A 17,875-nucleotide genomic window follows, 5' to 3' on the forward strand; every position below is an offset into this window, starting at 1 on the left:
GCAGCTCCCCAGCAATCAAACAGCCCTGAACCCCTCCTGCCTTCTCAAGGCGGGGGCAACTGAGGGAATCAGTGTGAATCTGTAAAGCTCAATCTTGCAGTTATTGTAGGACATGCTGGTTTCTTAAGATTCCTAAACACTCACCCTTTCCTGAAGGTGCAGGTGCTTCTGTAGGTTTCTTCCTAACTGTGTTTTTGTCTTGGCATGTGTGTATGAGCATATTTCATAGTTACTAAACAGGTTCCTCAACTTCTGTGACCCTTTGCAAAGCCCAAGGGAGCCATGTCAAGACAGAATGGGCAACCAGCCAATTGAGAAGTCTGGCTGGTTGTGAATCCTAGCAGGTGCCTCCCCCAGTACCAGAGAAAACCTCAACCAATTTACAGGAATTGGATATTTGGGGATTGTAGTAGGATACAGTATGGAAAATTTGAAATTAGGATGCCTTCATTCATGAATTCATTCATTCTAAATATCTACATTGGGCCAGATACTATGTTAGACACTAGGATCAACAGTGAGCTAGAGAGAAGTTTCTGCTCTCACTAAGTTTACAATCTGGTTGAAGAAGAAGATTTAAAAAAAAAAAAAAAAAAAAAAAAAACAAGCCACTGTAACACCATTTGACAAATACCAGGATGGAAGTAGTAGAGAGATCCCTTATCCTATCATGGACATTCAGGGACATGATGTTTAAGCTGAGACCTCAAAAACCAGTAGTCGTTGGGCAGGAAAAGAAGAGGATGGGAGGTAGAAAGAATATTCTGGAAAAATTGTCTGTAAGACAGCATGAAGCATTGGAAGTACAAAAACAGGTTCTGTTTGGCTGCAATGGTTAAGTGCAAGGGGAGGGTGGCCAGAGACAAAAGTGGGGAGACAGACAAGAACAGCATTGATTCCAGCTGTCATGAATCAGAATCAGCTGTCATGAGTTAGACATGACACTAAGTCACGTCTCCTCAGGCCTCAGTTTCTCCCTCCACCACATAGGCATGATACTATCACACCAGGTTGCAGCTAGAACCTAATGACATAGCAGATGCAAAAGTATGTTACACACCAGGTCTTAAAATAATCCCAGTTATAGAGAAGCAGTGGTACCAGGCTGGAGCAACGTTTCACGTCTGGAGCTAGTGTAAATTAGACGGGGAGGGAGCTCTGTGATGGTGTGTTGGAACCAGCTTCTACCAGCTCTCTGGAGGCAAAGTGCACATTTCTTCCCAACTCCACACTCAGTGATGTCACATTGGTAAATGATGTGGAAGTACTTACACAATGAAAATTGACAATGGCTACCAGACAGAGCCTTAAAAAAACAAAAAAAAAGTTGATTTACTCAGAGCCCTGAGTTGAGTTAGGGTAAAATTAATGAGAAGAGTAGGGGCCCTGGGCAGCAGTCACTGAAGAATATCTATTCACAACAACAACAACAACAAAAAAGATTTTGGCATCATATAGGAAAGAGCAACCGTATAATTCTTTCTGCTACATGAAACAGGCCCACGGAAAGCCAGCCTTTAGGGAGGAGGACAGGAAGACCACTCCCTCATGCCAACCCATTTCCCAATGTGCCAGAGGAGTGTCAATGACACCCGGCTCATGGAAATAAGATTGGAGCCTCTCAGACCAACAGCTGCTGAGAGCTGCTTTCTTTGGCTCATGTGGCCAGCAATAAATTGGATTTCAGTGTTCTGAAGAGGCAGAAAAAGATAGCTCCTTGCTCTCCGGCTCCCCGTGCTGGAGCTGCCAGCTGGCACTTTTCTGTCCCTCATCCTGGCTGCCTGCAGTGGAGATGATTCACTTAGTGCAGAGGGCATGTTGGGAAAGAAAATGTCTTCAACAGGCAGGAGTGGTGGAGGCAGATACCTGTTGGGAAAACTGGGATATAGATAGAAACCTGAGCATGTTTGAAATAATGGAACCTTTTTAAAGGATGGCCTGGAAAAATACAAAATTCATCTGTGGCTAGCAGGCCAGGATACTCCTCCAATTGGGGGGAAATAACTAGTTGAGTGTGTTGTGGTTTTATGTCAGAAGTAGTGTTAACAAAACAGCAAGTTTGAGTTGAGTTTAAGTAGCATGGGTTAATTTAATATTAATTCACTCATCCGTGTGTTTATCAAATAAATGAGTGTTTAGTGGGTGCCACTAGAATGCAGAAAGCAGAAATGGCATCATCTGTCTTATTGATCGTGGGCACTCAGAAAATTTTTGTTGACGACATGCATGGATGGCATCACTTTGTCAAGGGTTGAGAATACAAAGGTGAATAAGTCCTAGTGCCTGGTGTGCAAACTGATTAGTCAGTCATTACAGCACAGGGTGACATGTGCTGTGATAGGGGAAGAAGAGCATGCAGTGGCTCACAGGATGGAAGATCTGTTTTCATATTTAATTGATCTTAATATCTTGATAACTGAATTTCTATGTTTAAAAAAAAATGGGAGACCCAACCTAGCCTTTTGGAGTGGGGAGGAAACAGAAAAGGCTTTCTGAAGATAGAGCTGTACAGGACACACAAGACAGTGTCAAAGATATTGGCATCTATCTAGATAGGACCTTATGGAAAAAGAGAACCATCTTTGCTTATTCTGCAGTATCTCCTATTCCTCAGGAAGAGTACTGACTCGACCTCAGTGAGCAATGATTGCAGATAACTGCTGGAATGCTTCTATGACTTAATTATCAGTGATGTTTTCCATTTCTCGGGGACTTGAGGATTTTCATAAATTCTGCCTTTCAACTGAAAGAAATGACCCGACGCCCAGAGCGACGTGTGGGTCTTTAGCATCTCTCTGATGCACAGCTGCTCACTCCTTCCATGGAGTCCGGCTCTATATGCAAGCAGGGCACTTCTTCTCCAAGGTCATGTCTGCCCCATTTGGTAAAAATGAGAGGAGTGCTTTGAATTTTGATTTGAAGGAGGCAGACAAGCTGCAGATTTGCAGAAGGTCCTGGTGGTGAGAAACCTTGACTTCAGAGGCAGCTGAGCAGAGAAGGAAGAATTCTAACTTCCTGGGCTTAGTGTTTCCAACAAGGGGTATGCCAACCTTTTCCCTTTCGTCTCACAAATTATGGTGCAAAATAAGTGATAATATGCACACACACACACACACACACACACACACACACAGCTTGCAAGGTTGAAGACTAATTAAAAAGGAAAAATTGAAGTTAAGATGGAGCTTTTTAACACCAGAGGACAAGCCCAGCTACGTTCACTCTCCTTCTCAAAGTCATTTCTCCCAAACATCTGTAAGTGTTTAAGGTCCCTCCATTTCTCACAAGGTGCTAGAGGCACCTTGACCTCACTGGCAATTTAAGGAAGACCACATACAGAAAAGTACAGAGAAAAACACAATGACCCACCTTCTACCCACGACGACTCAAGTTCACACTATCCACATTTTGAAAATGTGGTTTCATCTCATCTGTTACCTTTATTTTGGAAGTTTTGTTGTTGTTGTTGTTTTGGTACCAGGGATTGAACCCAGGGGCTCTTAACCACTGAGCCACATCCACAGCCCCTTTTAATTTTATTTATTTATTTGTTTGTTTGTTTATTTATTTAATTATTTATTTATTTTTGTGGCAGAGTCTTTCTAAGTTGCTCAGGGCCCTGCTGAGTTGTGAAGCTATCTTTGAACTTGCAATCCTCCTGCCTCAGCCTCCTGAGTCTCTGGGATAAAGGCATGTGCTACTGCACCCAGCTATTTTGGGAGTATTTTAAAGATGCTTTTGGAATTTTAATCATTCACCTTTAAAAAAAAACTGTTATCTTAGAGTTGCAAGGAGTAGTGAAAACCACCTTTGCATGGTGCTTGATGAAATTGAGGCCCAGAGAAGTTCAGCACCTCACCCGAGGATATATACAGTGCTAAAGTGTGGACCACATCTAGGAGCCACCTCCAGCACCCAGGTTAGGGACCCGTTGTAAGAAACATCCTGCTGTTTGTCCAGGCCACATTGTCATGAGTCATTCCTCCTCCACTCCAGAACACTCCACATGAAGATAGAAGAGGAAAAACAACTCAGAGGAGAAAGCTAGAATAGAACATCTGAATTTTTTTTTTCCTTAGCCAGTGGAGTAGTGGTGGGAGGGTCCTTGGCTCATTTTTCTACACTCTGCATGATGAATTTGGCTCAGTTTCTTAAACCATATGGAAAAAGACACATCCACCACACACCATACCTAAAGCTCACTCAGAGATAATGAATGGAAGGGAGTAAAAACACCTCCTAGACAGAGTGAGATAGCACTTTTCCTTGTCCTGCAGGCTCCCACATGCATCCTGCCCTTCTCCACAAGTGCCTATGCTCTCCTGGAGGAAAAGATGGTAGAAGACATGCTTTGGTTCTCTGGGCAGTTTGCTGTGTCCCACTGAACACCTCCAGGACTTGGCACCCAGCTAATTCAAAAGCTATCCCAAGCAATTTATGGAGAACCCGCTTGTGTTTGGAGCCAGGGATGGAACTCTGGACGTGGGGTATCACCCTCCTGTGGTGGGAAAGTGGGATCACCCCAAAGCAATGTTGGAGAAATGTCTGAAGGGAGAACAGGAAAGTATGAAGTCCTGGAGAGTCACCGCCAATGATGAGAGGCACTTGCTCTCCCCACATGGGGTGAGCTCCTGATTCCTTTGCCTTTTTCCTGCTGCAGGACCCCCCGGAACTCAGGAAGTAGGCATGGACTTGAGGGAAGAGGTTGTTTCTCCAACTAAGATTGTGACCTCCTTGTATAATACCTGGCACAGCTGACACTCAAAAATACTTGAGGGAATAAAAATACTTGTGGAAAGAAAAACAATGAATCGATGACAAGTAGAGCTGGGGACGTCAGGACCGAAGGTGTAACAGCAGGCCCGCTACTCCGCTCTTTTCCTCTGGGCAAAACCTCTAAGTGTCCTTATTTATTGAGCATTTATTATCTGCCAGACATTCTACTAATTGCTCTACATGATTTATCTCGTTAGTACTCTCAACAAACTCAAGAGGAAGTGTTTCCAAGGGTCCCAAGACACCTTCATAGTTAATGATTCACTGGAAGGGCTCACAGAATTCAGTGAAGCTGATATATTCATGCTTATGATTTATTGCAGATAAAGGATACAGATTAAAGTCAGCAATGGAAAAAGGCACACAAGGCAGAATCCAAGGCAGACAATGAACAGAGCTTCCAGTCGTCCCTTCCCAATGGAGTCATGCAGACTCCGGCAATGCTTCATGACAACATGCATGAAGGGTTGCCCACCTGAGACTTGCTGTCTAGGAGTTTTTATTGCTTCCATGACTGACCGTCCATGTGGCTGCCCTTAGTCTCCAGCCCTTCCAGACGTTAAGCTTCTACTGCCTGTCACTAAGCTCCCACCATAAATCACATAAATCATCACCTAGTGTGACCCAAGGTCCCCAGGTAGACAAAGTCTTCTAGATTAGCCACCATAGTCTAAGGGCTTAGAGATCAATTCCTAGGGCGAGAGCCAAACCTTTGGCTGGAATGTGCAAGGTTTGGATAACCCAGACTTGCTGAGTTGTGCTGAGCACAGGGAAGGGTTACTATTAGCCCCAATTTGTGGATGATGCAATCTAAGGATCAGGAAAGCTTTCATTTGGCCAGTTATAAAAGCCAGAATGCAAACCAATATCTTACTTGATCCAAACATAGGTTTGTAACTATTGCACCTAGTACCTCCCCTACACAAGTAAAATGCTCTACAATGAAGGGAAATTTACAGAGAGCATCTCATAAGCCTGTTCTCACATTGGATGCTCAGACTCAGACTTCCCTGTGGGAAGATCACAGCACAGTGAGCTTTCTGGTGATCCTCAATGCCCAAGCAGCAGACGGTCCTTGCCAAGGCCAGCTGGATCTATTCCTCCCTATTGAGTGAACTTTGGGGGGTTTGGAGGTGTCTCCCCACTTACTAGAGTAGGGCCAACAAGCACTTTCTAATATGAACATCATTGCCCCCAACAAATCTGCTCCAAGAGGATTATTCCCCTGAGGGAGAGAGGGAGAGAGGGAGGTGGGTGACTCAGATGGTTAAACAGCAAGTTAGGCTCCAGGACAATTGTAGAGCCCTTGCCTCACCCACAGGGTGGAATCATAGGGAAAGTCACATATGCCTTACTCCACATTCCCAAGGTGTGTTCTGCTGATCCTGCAAAGTGGTCCAGATGCAAATACACAAATCACATTAGCAGAACAAGCTTCTTTTGTTGTTGTTGTTGTTATTTGTTTAGGGGCTGGGGGGGGAGGGGTTTTTTTTGTTTGGTACCAGGGATTGAAACTAGGGGTGCTTAACCACTGAGCCACATCCTCTTTTTTATATTTTATTTTTGAGACAGGGTCTCACTAAATTGCTTAGGACCTTGCTAAATTGCTAAGGCTGGCTTTGAGCTCTCGATCCTCCTGTCTCAGCCACTGAGATTACAGACATGTGCCACCATGCCCAGCTTAACAGACCACACTTCTGAGAGACTTATCAGCAAAGAAATCTATGTGACTTGGTTTTCCTTTATGTTCCCTGAATTTATTTGAGTATAAAGTGCTATTTGTATACATGTATGACACCAAATTATTAACTTTGGAGATGTGGAAAAATATGTGTATAACAATTCCTTCCTATTTTCCAGCTCATGCCAATTAATCTTGTTTTCACATAATTGTCACCACTTATGTTTATTAATCTTTCATACATCGTTTTCCTCCAGGAACAGCAATTCCTGAATGTTTCTTGATTAATTCTCCAATTCATTCATTTATCAGGCATTTATTGAACACCTACTTCTGTCCAGGGCTCAGAGAGAGAGAGAAATAGAGGTGCTTCAGACTCAAAACCTGAATTTCCTAGGAGCAGAGAGTTCCTGTAGCCTGGTGAATGAAAACTTGAGCCAAAGGCCAGGAGGGCTTTTTGTTGGCTCCATTCTCCAGTGATGGGCAATCTTGTGGCTGGCTCAAGGAGATAAGCAGTTCACCAGCATGTTGATATTGGTCCCACCTGATGCCAGAAGTAGAGAGGACCAAGTCAACCTTTCTAAACAAGAGAAGTGACCCCAGAAAATGGTCAAGAGCTGTTTACACATTAGCAGGACAAGTTCTCATACCTGCTCTGCTTTTTCTCTTGTATGAGTCTCTGGGGTGATTCTGCTCCCCTTGGGCTCTTTTTCTTACCCTGTTATATATTCATACCCCCCTTGCATTTTTTTTTTTAGTTGGAAATAAGCTCAGGGCTCACTGGCAGCTGAATTACCTACTACTGCTGAATTCTGCTGTTTGGATATTTTATTATTATGGGGTTTTGTTTGTCCTGGATTTTGGATATTTATTAGTTTGGAAACGTACAGATTTTTTTTTTTTCTGTTTGCTTTTGGATTTGGTTTTTTAGTGACTTCGACGACAACATTTATTTTATGCTTACCCTGCACGTCCTCCTTGGGTTGGCAGAGTAGCCCCACACCCTGCACAGCGGCAGACCCAGCTAGAAGGGCCTGCATCCCCTTCTTGTCACCTCTGCAGGAGGAAGGGATCAGGAGGCTCCTCCTGGAAGGGACGCCCTCCACTTCTGCACCCATTTTGTTAGCCAGAGTGGACACGCGGCCATGCCTGACTCCCAGACATGCCCTTCCTCGTGGTTGGCCAAAAGCTGGGATGTTAGCGTCCTCTCCCTCCTGAGCACTTCCTGGGACGAGGTCTGCCTTTGCTGTCAAGGACTGGAAGGAGAGAGAGGAATCAAAAATCACAAGGTTGTGGCTTTAGGACTTGAGGTTTGCCTGAGAGGGAAAACAAACACAATAAAACAAGACCGGCAATGTCCTCCATTTCCTCTATCCCTTCAAGGAAGAATTGTTCCGCCTTCAGTGTCAGAAGCTAAATACAGTAGTTCAAGCAATAAACAACAAATTGGGGCTATCACCTCATTTAACTCTGCGTCCTTCAGGTAGTGCTGGACCTGGGGGTCTCAGATTTTATTGTCAAAGCTGTAGCTATCGAGTTTTGATTTGCTTTGATTTGGATGTCCCCACCAAAACTCAGGTTGATATTTGATTGGCATGGTGGTGTATGAAGAGAGGTGGGGACAGACGGGATGTTTAAGAGGTGATTGGGTCATGAGGGCTCTGCGCTTCTGGATGGATCAATGGATTGGTAGATTAATGGGTCATGGCGGGGTGGCTGTCTGTGGCTTGTCTTGCTGTGCAAATGCCCTCAGCCATATCATTACCCAGCAAGAAGGGCCTCAGCAGATGTCAAGCAGATGCCAATGCCATGCACTTGGACTTCCAGATCCACAAGCTAAATAAATTACTTTATAAATCACACCGTCGGCGGTGCTCATGCAGGGACTCTGACCCAGGAAACACATTCAGAGTTCAGCAGGTGGAAGAAGATGCAAAACACCTTTAGGACAGCACACATGCTTTATTCAGTGGTGGCTGCAGCCATTAGCCAGCCCCCAGCTTCAGCTTCAGCCACACCCGCCCCCCCCACCCCCAGCAAGCCATTTTTGCCCCTCCCCTTAGCCCATTTCCATAAGTCCTTTTTATATGCAGATCAATCAAATAAGACTCACTGCCAACAGGTTACATAAGAGAGGCCCATGCTCACAAGTTAATGTTTATGACCTGGAGTCCATACACTGAATCACAGTGTTTCTGGCCTTGACTGACTGTACCACAGTCCGTTCCCAGCCCTGGCTACGCACTAAAGACATCACACAGCCCACCAGATCTCAGCCAGGGAACCTCACTACAGCCATTTTTTTTTTTTGGCCTGCCCCAACAGGGGTATTCAGTTCAAGCAACAGAAAACAGATGAAGACATAATCTTTCTCACTATCTCTAGTTCTGCTGCCTTCCCTAGCTTCTTTCGGGGAGGTATGGCTACTGGTTAAGAAACATCCCCAGGATTATGGTCCAGTCTTGGATTTGTACTCTATTACCCTGGTACTCCAAGGCCCAGAGACTTAAGGTTCAGATCCAAGAGTAAGAATTGCTTCTTCTCAGTGTCTATCAAATCTCAAAGAAAAGACGAGTTGCCCCTGAATGGCACATGTGTCTGTTCTGTAGCAATCACTATGCTGGGAATATTTGGGTCCTCTAACTGGCTGGCCTGGGTCACACAGTCCTGTAAGTGGTATCATCAGAGTGACTGACATGTCTGTCACAAGATGAAGAGAGAACAGGTACTTTCTCAGAAGGGGTTGCTTCATAAAGCAACAACATAATTTTACTACCAAGATTTCTGCATATCCTGGTCTCTTATTTCTGGGTTCTTTGCATTCTCCCTCCATTAAAACTATGACCTTTGTAGTTTCCAGACCCTACTGAAAAGACAAATGAATAGACAAATAACAGAAGAATTGAAGTCCTAAGTTTTTGGCATCTAAAAAAAAATAGCTTCTATTTGGATTATGTGCCGTTGTGAAAAATACCAGGAAAAAGAGTTTGGGAATGACCTGATTGTGAGACTCCACACCATTGTACCCCCCTTGTCTCCTCACCCCTGCACCTGTAGCAACAGAAAACACTTATGAGTCATAAAAGTTGCGACCAACAACAGAAAGGGTAATAGCTGATGTGGAACTTGGCATCATTTTCCCTGGAGAGAACAGTGGAGGACGGGAGAGAATCAACCAGCTCAGCCTCTTCAGGTGCTCAACTTTGATGTGAGGGCTCTGGAGTTCAATCACTCATGCTAATGCAGCCAGCAGCAAGCAATTGCATTCACACTCTATTCAGATTTTGATTACAAAACAGCTCGAAGTGAGTTTTATGATGGAAAAACAGACTAGGTGATTTCAGCTGGATGGGAGACCATGAGTGTGATAGAAGCAGCAGGGCGTGGAGGTCAGATGCACCTGATTCCATCTTAGGTCTGCCACACATTGGCTATGTGACCTTGCCTGGTGGCACTTACCATCTCAGAACTTCTGTCTCCTCATCAGTAAAATAGGCTACTACCATCCCCCCTTCAGAGGGTTCTGAGGTCACATGAATGAGATATTAGATGAAAGCACAGAGTGCAATAGTGTAAGAAAAGTTTCCCTGGCCTGGCAAAACCCCGGTGAAAGTTAATTTCCTCCACTCGTCAGAGTCACTCTCTCGGGCTCCCTCCCTCTCTCCCGCTCTCTCACCTTCCCCCACTCCCTCTCCCTCTCTCCATCTCTTCCTGCCTCCCTCCACCCTTGTTTACTCCACCCCTGTTATTTTCTATGAACACAGAACTTCGAATACCAGGGGAGAAATCATCCAAAATGAAGAGAAAGAAGATGAAGAAGGTCTTCATGGTTAAAGACAGATTTACAGTTTACTTCCACAATACTCATCTGTGTTGAGGGGAGACGGACAAAAGATGGGGTAGAGATGAAGACTGTCAATGAGGCCTATCTCAAGGCGTCAATGTTTAGGCATCTTCAAAGGCACTGAAGCACTTCACATAATTCAGGTTTAATATACTCTCTCAGCACTTGAAATATCTTCCAGAAAGGTGAAGAAGAAAGCATGTTGGCAATTTACAAAGCTTGCTTCAAAACTCCACTGCCCCCATTAGAGCTAGAACCAGTAGCATCAAACTTGGGTGGTAGGCTCCTCGGTTTATGCCCAAAAGGACTTAAATCAGAATAATATAATAAAGCAGCCTTATCAAGTTTATAGCAGCTCAATTCACAATAGCCAAGCTATGAACCAAACTAGGTACACTTCAACAGATGAATGGATAAAGAAAATAAAGAAAATGTGATATATAATATATATATATATATATATATATATATATATATATATAATGGAATATTACTCAGCCATAAAGAAGAATGAAATTATGACATTTACTGGCAAATGGATGAAACTAGAGACCATCATGCTAAGTGAAATAAACCAATCCCAAAAGATGAATGCCAAATATTCTCTCTGACATGCAGATAATAACCCATAACAAAGGAAGGTGGGAAGGGGAAGAATAGAAGTTCACTGGATTAGACAAAGTAGAATTAAGGGAAGGGAGGATGGATGGGAATAGGAAAGACAGTCGAATGAATAAGACATAACTTTCTTATGTTCATCTATGAATACACAACCAATGTAACTCACGTCATGTTCAATCACAACAATGAGATCCTAATTAGAATAGGTTATACTCCATGTATGTGGAATATGTCAAAATATACTCTACTGTCATGTATATTTAAGAAGAACAAATTAAAAAATAAATTAAGGAAAAAAACAAGTGGTAGGGATGTTTAACAAAAATGCAGCTACTTAAACTACTCCAAGAGATTCTGATCAAGTAGTTCAAGGATGAGGTCTGGTATCTGAATTTTTATCGTCTCCCAGGATTCTGCTACATGTAAACCACAGACTTCATTTTGAGAAACACAAGTTTAGTGGTTACAAGTTTGGGCTTGAGGATAATCCTAAATCCACCACCTTCTAGCTTTGTGAATTTCAGCAACTTTTAATTTTTCTGATCTGCATTTTTCTAGTCTTTTTTTTTTTGTAGTTGTTGTTGTTCTTTTTATTTTTTTAAAATCAAAAATAACACACAGTTCAAAATTTTTTTTAAGAATTAAATAAAATATATTGTAGAGTGTTTAACACAGGAAAAAATATTCAGTAAACACTAACTAGTGATATTATCATTTTCATGCAAAGCCAACAGTCTGGAATTCTTTTTTCTTTACCTTTTCATTCTTATTTTCTTTTCTTTTATAAATCCAAAAGAACAATACATTTAGCGAGATGGAAGTTTATGCAGCTTTCAGACAAAGTCTAAAGAGAAATAGTCCAAGATGGGTATAAGCAGCTCTGCAAGCCAGAGGCCTTCCTCCCCTGTTTAGGAGTGGCCCTCAAGATGGCAGCCAGAGCCCCAGGAACCATGCCTGCATTTCACATAGGAGGATGGAGGAAAAGAAAGAGAATATCAGTCTCCCTCAGTAAGGACACTTCCTAAAGACGGTTTATACTCCGTTGGCCAGAACTTAGCTACCACACAGGCTGAAAAATGAGAGTGACAGTATTCCAGGTAATCATGCACCCCGAAAAAAAATGTGTCTTGTATTACATTGAAAAACTGGCAAGAAGGCATATGGAAGGAATGTGGTCTCCCATGCACCCAGCTTAAGAATCCAGAGACTTGAGTTGTTCCCAGAATCCCCTGCTTTCATCGTGCTTGGGCCATCTTCCTCAAGGAGAGGAGTCACATGGTTTCCTTAGCCTACTCAACTGGCTTATTTGCATCCTAAATTCCTTCATCTTTCACTCCTCACTCCCAGCTTCATTCATTTTCTACCGGTTTTATCAAATTTTAATGAGCAAGACAATTTTTTCATTGTAGAAAAATTAAAAATGGTTGAATGTGATGATCACTATTATCCAAAGTACATGTATGAAGACATGAATTAAATATAATATTGAGTATACAACACAATTGAATATACACAGCTCAACACTCATAAAAAATTAGCATTCAAAAATCTGACAACTTGGAAATACATAACATGTTCTTGTACAGACATCTACCATTTTCCCTAGCATTTTACCTAATACATATATAATGATAACCTAGTCTACATGATGGTTTTTAAGTTCTATTCCACTTACCAGATTACAGATCAACGTTAGCAATTTTAGTAACTGCAGAGTGATTCATTGTATGAGTATATTTTGGTTTATACAACCATACTCCTGCTCACAGCCATAATACCATTAAGCCCTCAGGTACAAACATCTTGCTAACATTTCCTCCATTTTCCCCAGGATGAGCTGAGTTCCAGTGGTTTTTTAATTTCTAGGCTTACCTCACTGCATCCACAGCTCCACCATCCCATCAGCAAAGCAAGATTCGGTCTGATTTCTATCCTAAAGCTACCCAGAATTCCCTTTCCAAAGGAACATGTAGAATCAGAAGATCCTTGATGACCTGAATTAATGTCTCCCTGCACCCCTAACATGGCAGGACTGCCACAGCAAGAGAGCACTGCTTCATCCCACTGCTCCGAGAAGCACAAACAAAATATGGTCCCACATGCTACAAATTGGTGCAACCAATATGGAAAGCAGTATGGAGATTTCTTGGATAATTGGGAATGGAACCACCATTTGACCCAGCTGTCCCTCTCCTTGGTCTATACCCAAAAGACTTAAAAACAGCATACTGCAGGGACACAGCCACATCAATGTTTATAGCAGCACAATTCACAATAGCTAAACTGTGGAACCAACCTAGATGCCCTTCCATATGTGAATGGATAAAAAAAAAAGTGGCATATATACACAATGGAATATCACTCAGCAATAAAAGAGAATAAAATCATGGCATTTTCAGGTAAATGGATGGAGTTAGAGAAGATAATGCTTAGTGAAGTTAGCCAATCCCCAAAACACAAATGCTGAATGTTTTCTCTGATATAAGGAGGCTGACTCATAGTGGGATAGGGTGAGGGAGCATGGGAGGAATAGACGAACTCTAGATAGGGCAGAGGAGTAGGAGGGGAAGGGAGGGGGCTTGGGGTAATTAATGATGGTTGAATGTGATGATCATTATTATCCAAAGTACATGTATGAAGACGTGAATTAAATATAATATTCAGTGTACAACACAATTGAATATACACAAATTGAATACACTATGTATACAACCAGAGATATGAAAAATTGTGCTCTGTATATGTAATAAGAATTATAATGCATTCCACTGTTATACATAAATTTTAAAAAAGAATGCAAATAAAAAAATATATAGTCCCACATGACAGAAAGGATTAGGATTAAACCTAAATTGTTAGAACTTTCAATTTGCCAAACTGACTCCAAGCAAGATCGGAGTGAGGCTAATTCTGTGTAGGGAAAGTAGTTTCAATTGGGGAAAAAAAAATTGACTTAATTAATTATTTAGACAGGAAACTGATTTGACAAATGATGATTCACAAGTTGATTTTAAAAAAAAATCTGATGATTGATTTCTGACTAATTATTTCTTTGTCTTGGTTGAGCTTCCTAATGATCCGAACACTCACAAGGTTTGCAATTCCTACAGAAGGTTGAAGATAAATGATGTTGCAATTGCTAGCTTTCTATTTCCAGGTGGTTTTCATCTCAATTTTCTTCCCATCAACACTGAGGCACAGGTAGAACTGATAACACTGGTCCTCCATTTTAAATGGTGGTAATAAACATCATATACCACTTTTAATACACTTTTTTCACATGGCAATGGATCTTTATTTTATTTATATGAGGTTCTGAGGATTGAACCCAGTGCTTCTCACATGCTAGGCAAGTGCTCTACCACTGAGCTCAACCCCAGCCCATTATACCATTTTTGGAGCATGTATTATGTGATAGTCAAGATATTAAGTCTATTACGGGTATGTTTTATTCCTCACACCAACCTTAATAAGATAGGCATTCTATTATTAATACCCCATTTTTTTATAAATGAATACATTTTTGAAAGAGTTAATAGCCATAATCACACAAGGGGAAAGAGGTGGAGCCAGAATTCAAAATCAGAATAGACCTATAAAGAGTCCCTGACTGACTCACTCAAGTTCATATCGTTTATGAGTGAAACCCCCAACATTGTTCCTGGAATAGTGATTAAGAACAAGGGCTCTAGAATCAGGTGGCCCAAGTTCAGATCCTATGTCTGCCATTTCCTGGCTGTGCCACCTTACACAAGTTACTAAACCACTCTGTGTCTCAGTCACTAACCTATCTGATAAATAGGGATGATGAGTATCTATCTTAAAGGGCTACCTGGATTAAGTGAGACCACATACACACACACACACACACACACACACACACACACACACACACTTAGCACATAGAATATGGCTTCCTTAAAGTTATTCATAGTATACTCTGTCCCACCAGCCTCTAAGCTACGTACCTGTTATTTTCTGTGCCACTGCAGGTGCCTCGAGCCAAGGCCTTATGCAACTACAGAGGGCTTAATCCTGGTGACCTGAGGTTCAACAAGGGTGACATCATTCTTCTTCGGAAACAGCTTGATGAGAACTGGTACCATGGGGAGGTCAATGGCATCAGTGGGATCTTCCCAGTCAGCTCCGTGGAAGTCATCAAGCAGCTGCCCCTGCCGCCCCCTCTCTGCAGGGCCCTCTACAACTTTGACCTGCGAGACAAGGATAAGAGTGAGAACCAGGATTGCCTGACTTTCCTCAAGGTAAGACTCTGCTGGCCACCACGGTCTTTCAGGACCCATAGAGACTATTGTAGAATCTAGAGCTGTTTGCTTAATATTTGCTGGTTTCTAAAAAAAATATGTTTATTTTATATATGAAGATACATGTAAGTGTATGTAACATATCTGTGCAAATATATGCATGCATATATGTACAGTAAGTGTGTATGTATGAATCAAACTGCATGGAAGTGAAATCTCTAGAGAAATCTACTAATAAGTGTTTAATAAAAACTTTTAAGCCTTTTTCTATTGCAAATATAAAAATAAGTATTCACACACTGATTCATTCTGAAATCACTTTTGAGCACTTCTTCTTTGTAGGCACTGGGGATGGAGCATGAAAAAGTTGCATTTTCCACCTTCATGGCAGAGTAATGGGAGAATTATGTGAACAAAAAATTACAGTTTTGATCATGTGCTATATGAAACTACAGCCCTACCTCTTTATTATGTATCCATAGTGGTATTCTTGCTGATGACCAAGTTATGGTCACCTAATTCCCCTTATCTACAACCTTCTATTTTGTCATAAACATAATACTAAAAACACTCTGAGCACACACAGTGACATAATCATACCTTTATACATAAATAACCTCTTACAAGATATGTTTTGCAAGCACATGAACTACCCTAAGATATTTTGGCCTCTTTTTTTTTTCATTGTACGCTTCCCACCATTTACAAGTAATGACGGTTCTACTAAATCTAGACCACTTCAACTCTCTGTGTTCAGTGTTTGTTGTTCCATAGATATACAAATTCTCCTGGAAACCAAAGTAGGAGTTATTTTCACTCTTTTCTATTTATAAAAAAGATCAATAAAGATAAAAGAAGGAGTGCTGCTACCATAGCTCAAGAAGTCTTTGTTTGGTAAGATATCTGCATTCCAGTTCTACCATATATGAGAGTTACTCAACAGTCCCTCTAGATAACCTCACTGTCCTCCATATTTAGAAGTAGTTGTTTTCTTGGAACCTCAGAAAGAGACTCCTAAGGCAGGTCATTCTACAGTCCAAACTGCTAAATTGACACTTAGACTATAGTTGGAGGAAGGGCAGCTCAATTTCATGAACACTTATTGAGTATTTACTTTGTGTTAGACATGATTAAATACTGAGCTGTGGGGACGCAGAGGAAAACATGAGCTGGAAGCACTACCTGCTTCCCTGACTCTCCCCAGAAATTTGCAAACAGGGCCATTTACTTCACACTCTCACTCATGCCTTGAGCCCATTCATATGCCAAGTCAGCCATTGGGGAAAAAGTAATCAATGTCCCTACCTTCCTGGAGCTGTGCCCAGGAGTCCAGAGAGAGCATTTGGTCAATTCTGGAGGACTGCGGAATACTAAGGCTCCACTAGGAAGTCATACGGTTGTCCTAAACTCAGCATGTCCAAATTAAACTCAAGATCCATGGGGCTGAGGTTGTGGCTCAGTGGTAGAGTGCTTGCCTAGCATGTGTGAGGCACTGGGTTCAATTCTGAGCACCACATATAAACAAATAAATTCATAAAGGCCCATCGATAACTAACAAAAGTTTTTTAAAAAAAGATCCTTCCTCACAATGATGCTCCCTCCTTCATGCTTTTTCTGTAAGTGAATTTTATTTTCAGTCATACATTCATGTACTCATCCATGCTTGCATGTGTTCTAGAAATATCTATTGGATACCTATTGCCTGAGAGATACCATGTTAGGTACTGAGAATAACAGAAATGAAAAAAACGGACACAGGCCTTGCACTCATGAACTTTATGTTCTTTTAGGATAGTCAGGCATTGAACAAATCATAACTTGAAATGTGTAATCGAAAATTGTAAAAAGATCAAAGAATGCTAAAAAAAAGGGGGGGAGAGTATAATTTGGTAATGAATTTTAGATTTGGATTGATTTAAATTGCTTAGGATCATGAAGTGGCTCAGACAGCCCAGATGGTATATTCTTTTTTTTTCTTTTTTTTTTTTTTTTTTTTTTGATTTTGGTACAAGAGATTGAACCCAAAGGTGCTCAACCACTAAGCCACATCCCTAGACCTTTTCTTTTATTTTCTTTCTTTTTTTCTTTCTTTTTTTTTTTTTTTTTTTTTGCAACAAAGTCTTGCTAAGTTGCTTAAGGTCTCCCTTTGTTGCCGAGACTAGCCTTGAATTTGCAATCCTCTGTAATCCCAGCCTCACGAGTCACTGGGATTACAGGCATGCAATACTGTACCCAACCCAGACAATATATTCTTTAGTAGATGAATATACAGGCTTAGATTGTTGAACGTGTATGAACATGTAAAGGTGTTCCTGATATAGTATTAAGTTCCAAAAATTATTGTGTCCTGTATAAAGTACAAGAATAGGCAAAATGAATTTACAGTACTAGAAATCAGAATAGTGGGTACTTTGGGCTCAGGAGTAGGAAAGGGCACAAAGGAGACTTTGGGGTGCTGGTTCTAGATCTTGAGTTGAATGGGGTGGGGAGTTCATGGCCATAGTCAAATGTATAAATTCTTCCAAATTTTCATCTAAAATTTATGTCCTTTATTAAACACATGTACCTATGTTTTGAAAAGGTTTTTCTAAATCAATATGCTTATAGGTACATAAGTTTTCATCTTGATACAAAAAGAATCTGGAAAAAAATGTATGAATCAAGCTGTTAGCAATGGTTGTATCTTTGTGG

The 17,875-nt window shown here is 41.4% G+C and overlaps 1 protein-coding gene across 2 annotated transcripts in view; it reads left to right on the forward strand.

Annotated features, from left to right (window-relative positions):
- The window catches only part of Sh3rf2 (SH3 domain containing ring finger 2), a 134,071-nt gene that overhangs the window by 35,906 nt on the left and 80,290 nt on the right, over positions 1-17,875 (forward strand). For both annotated transcript variants that reach the window (XM_026384473.2, XM_026384474.2), the window contains exon 3: positions 14,915-15,184. In XM_026384473.2, the coding sequence (XP_026240258.2) occupies positions 14,915-15,184 (270 nt within the window). The remainder of the gene's footprint in view (positions 1-14,914; positions 15,185-17,875) is intronic.

This window comes from Urocitellus parryii, chromosome 1 (assembly GCF_045843805.1).
Source record: "Urocitellus parryii isolate mUroPar1 chromosome 1, mUroPar1.hap1, whole genome shotgun sequence".
In the NCBI taxonomy this organism is placed as follows: Eukaryota; Metazoa; Chordata; class Mammalia; order Rodentia; family Sciuridae; genus Urocitellus; species Urocitellus parryii.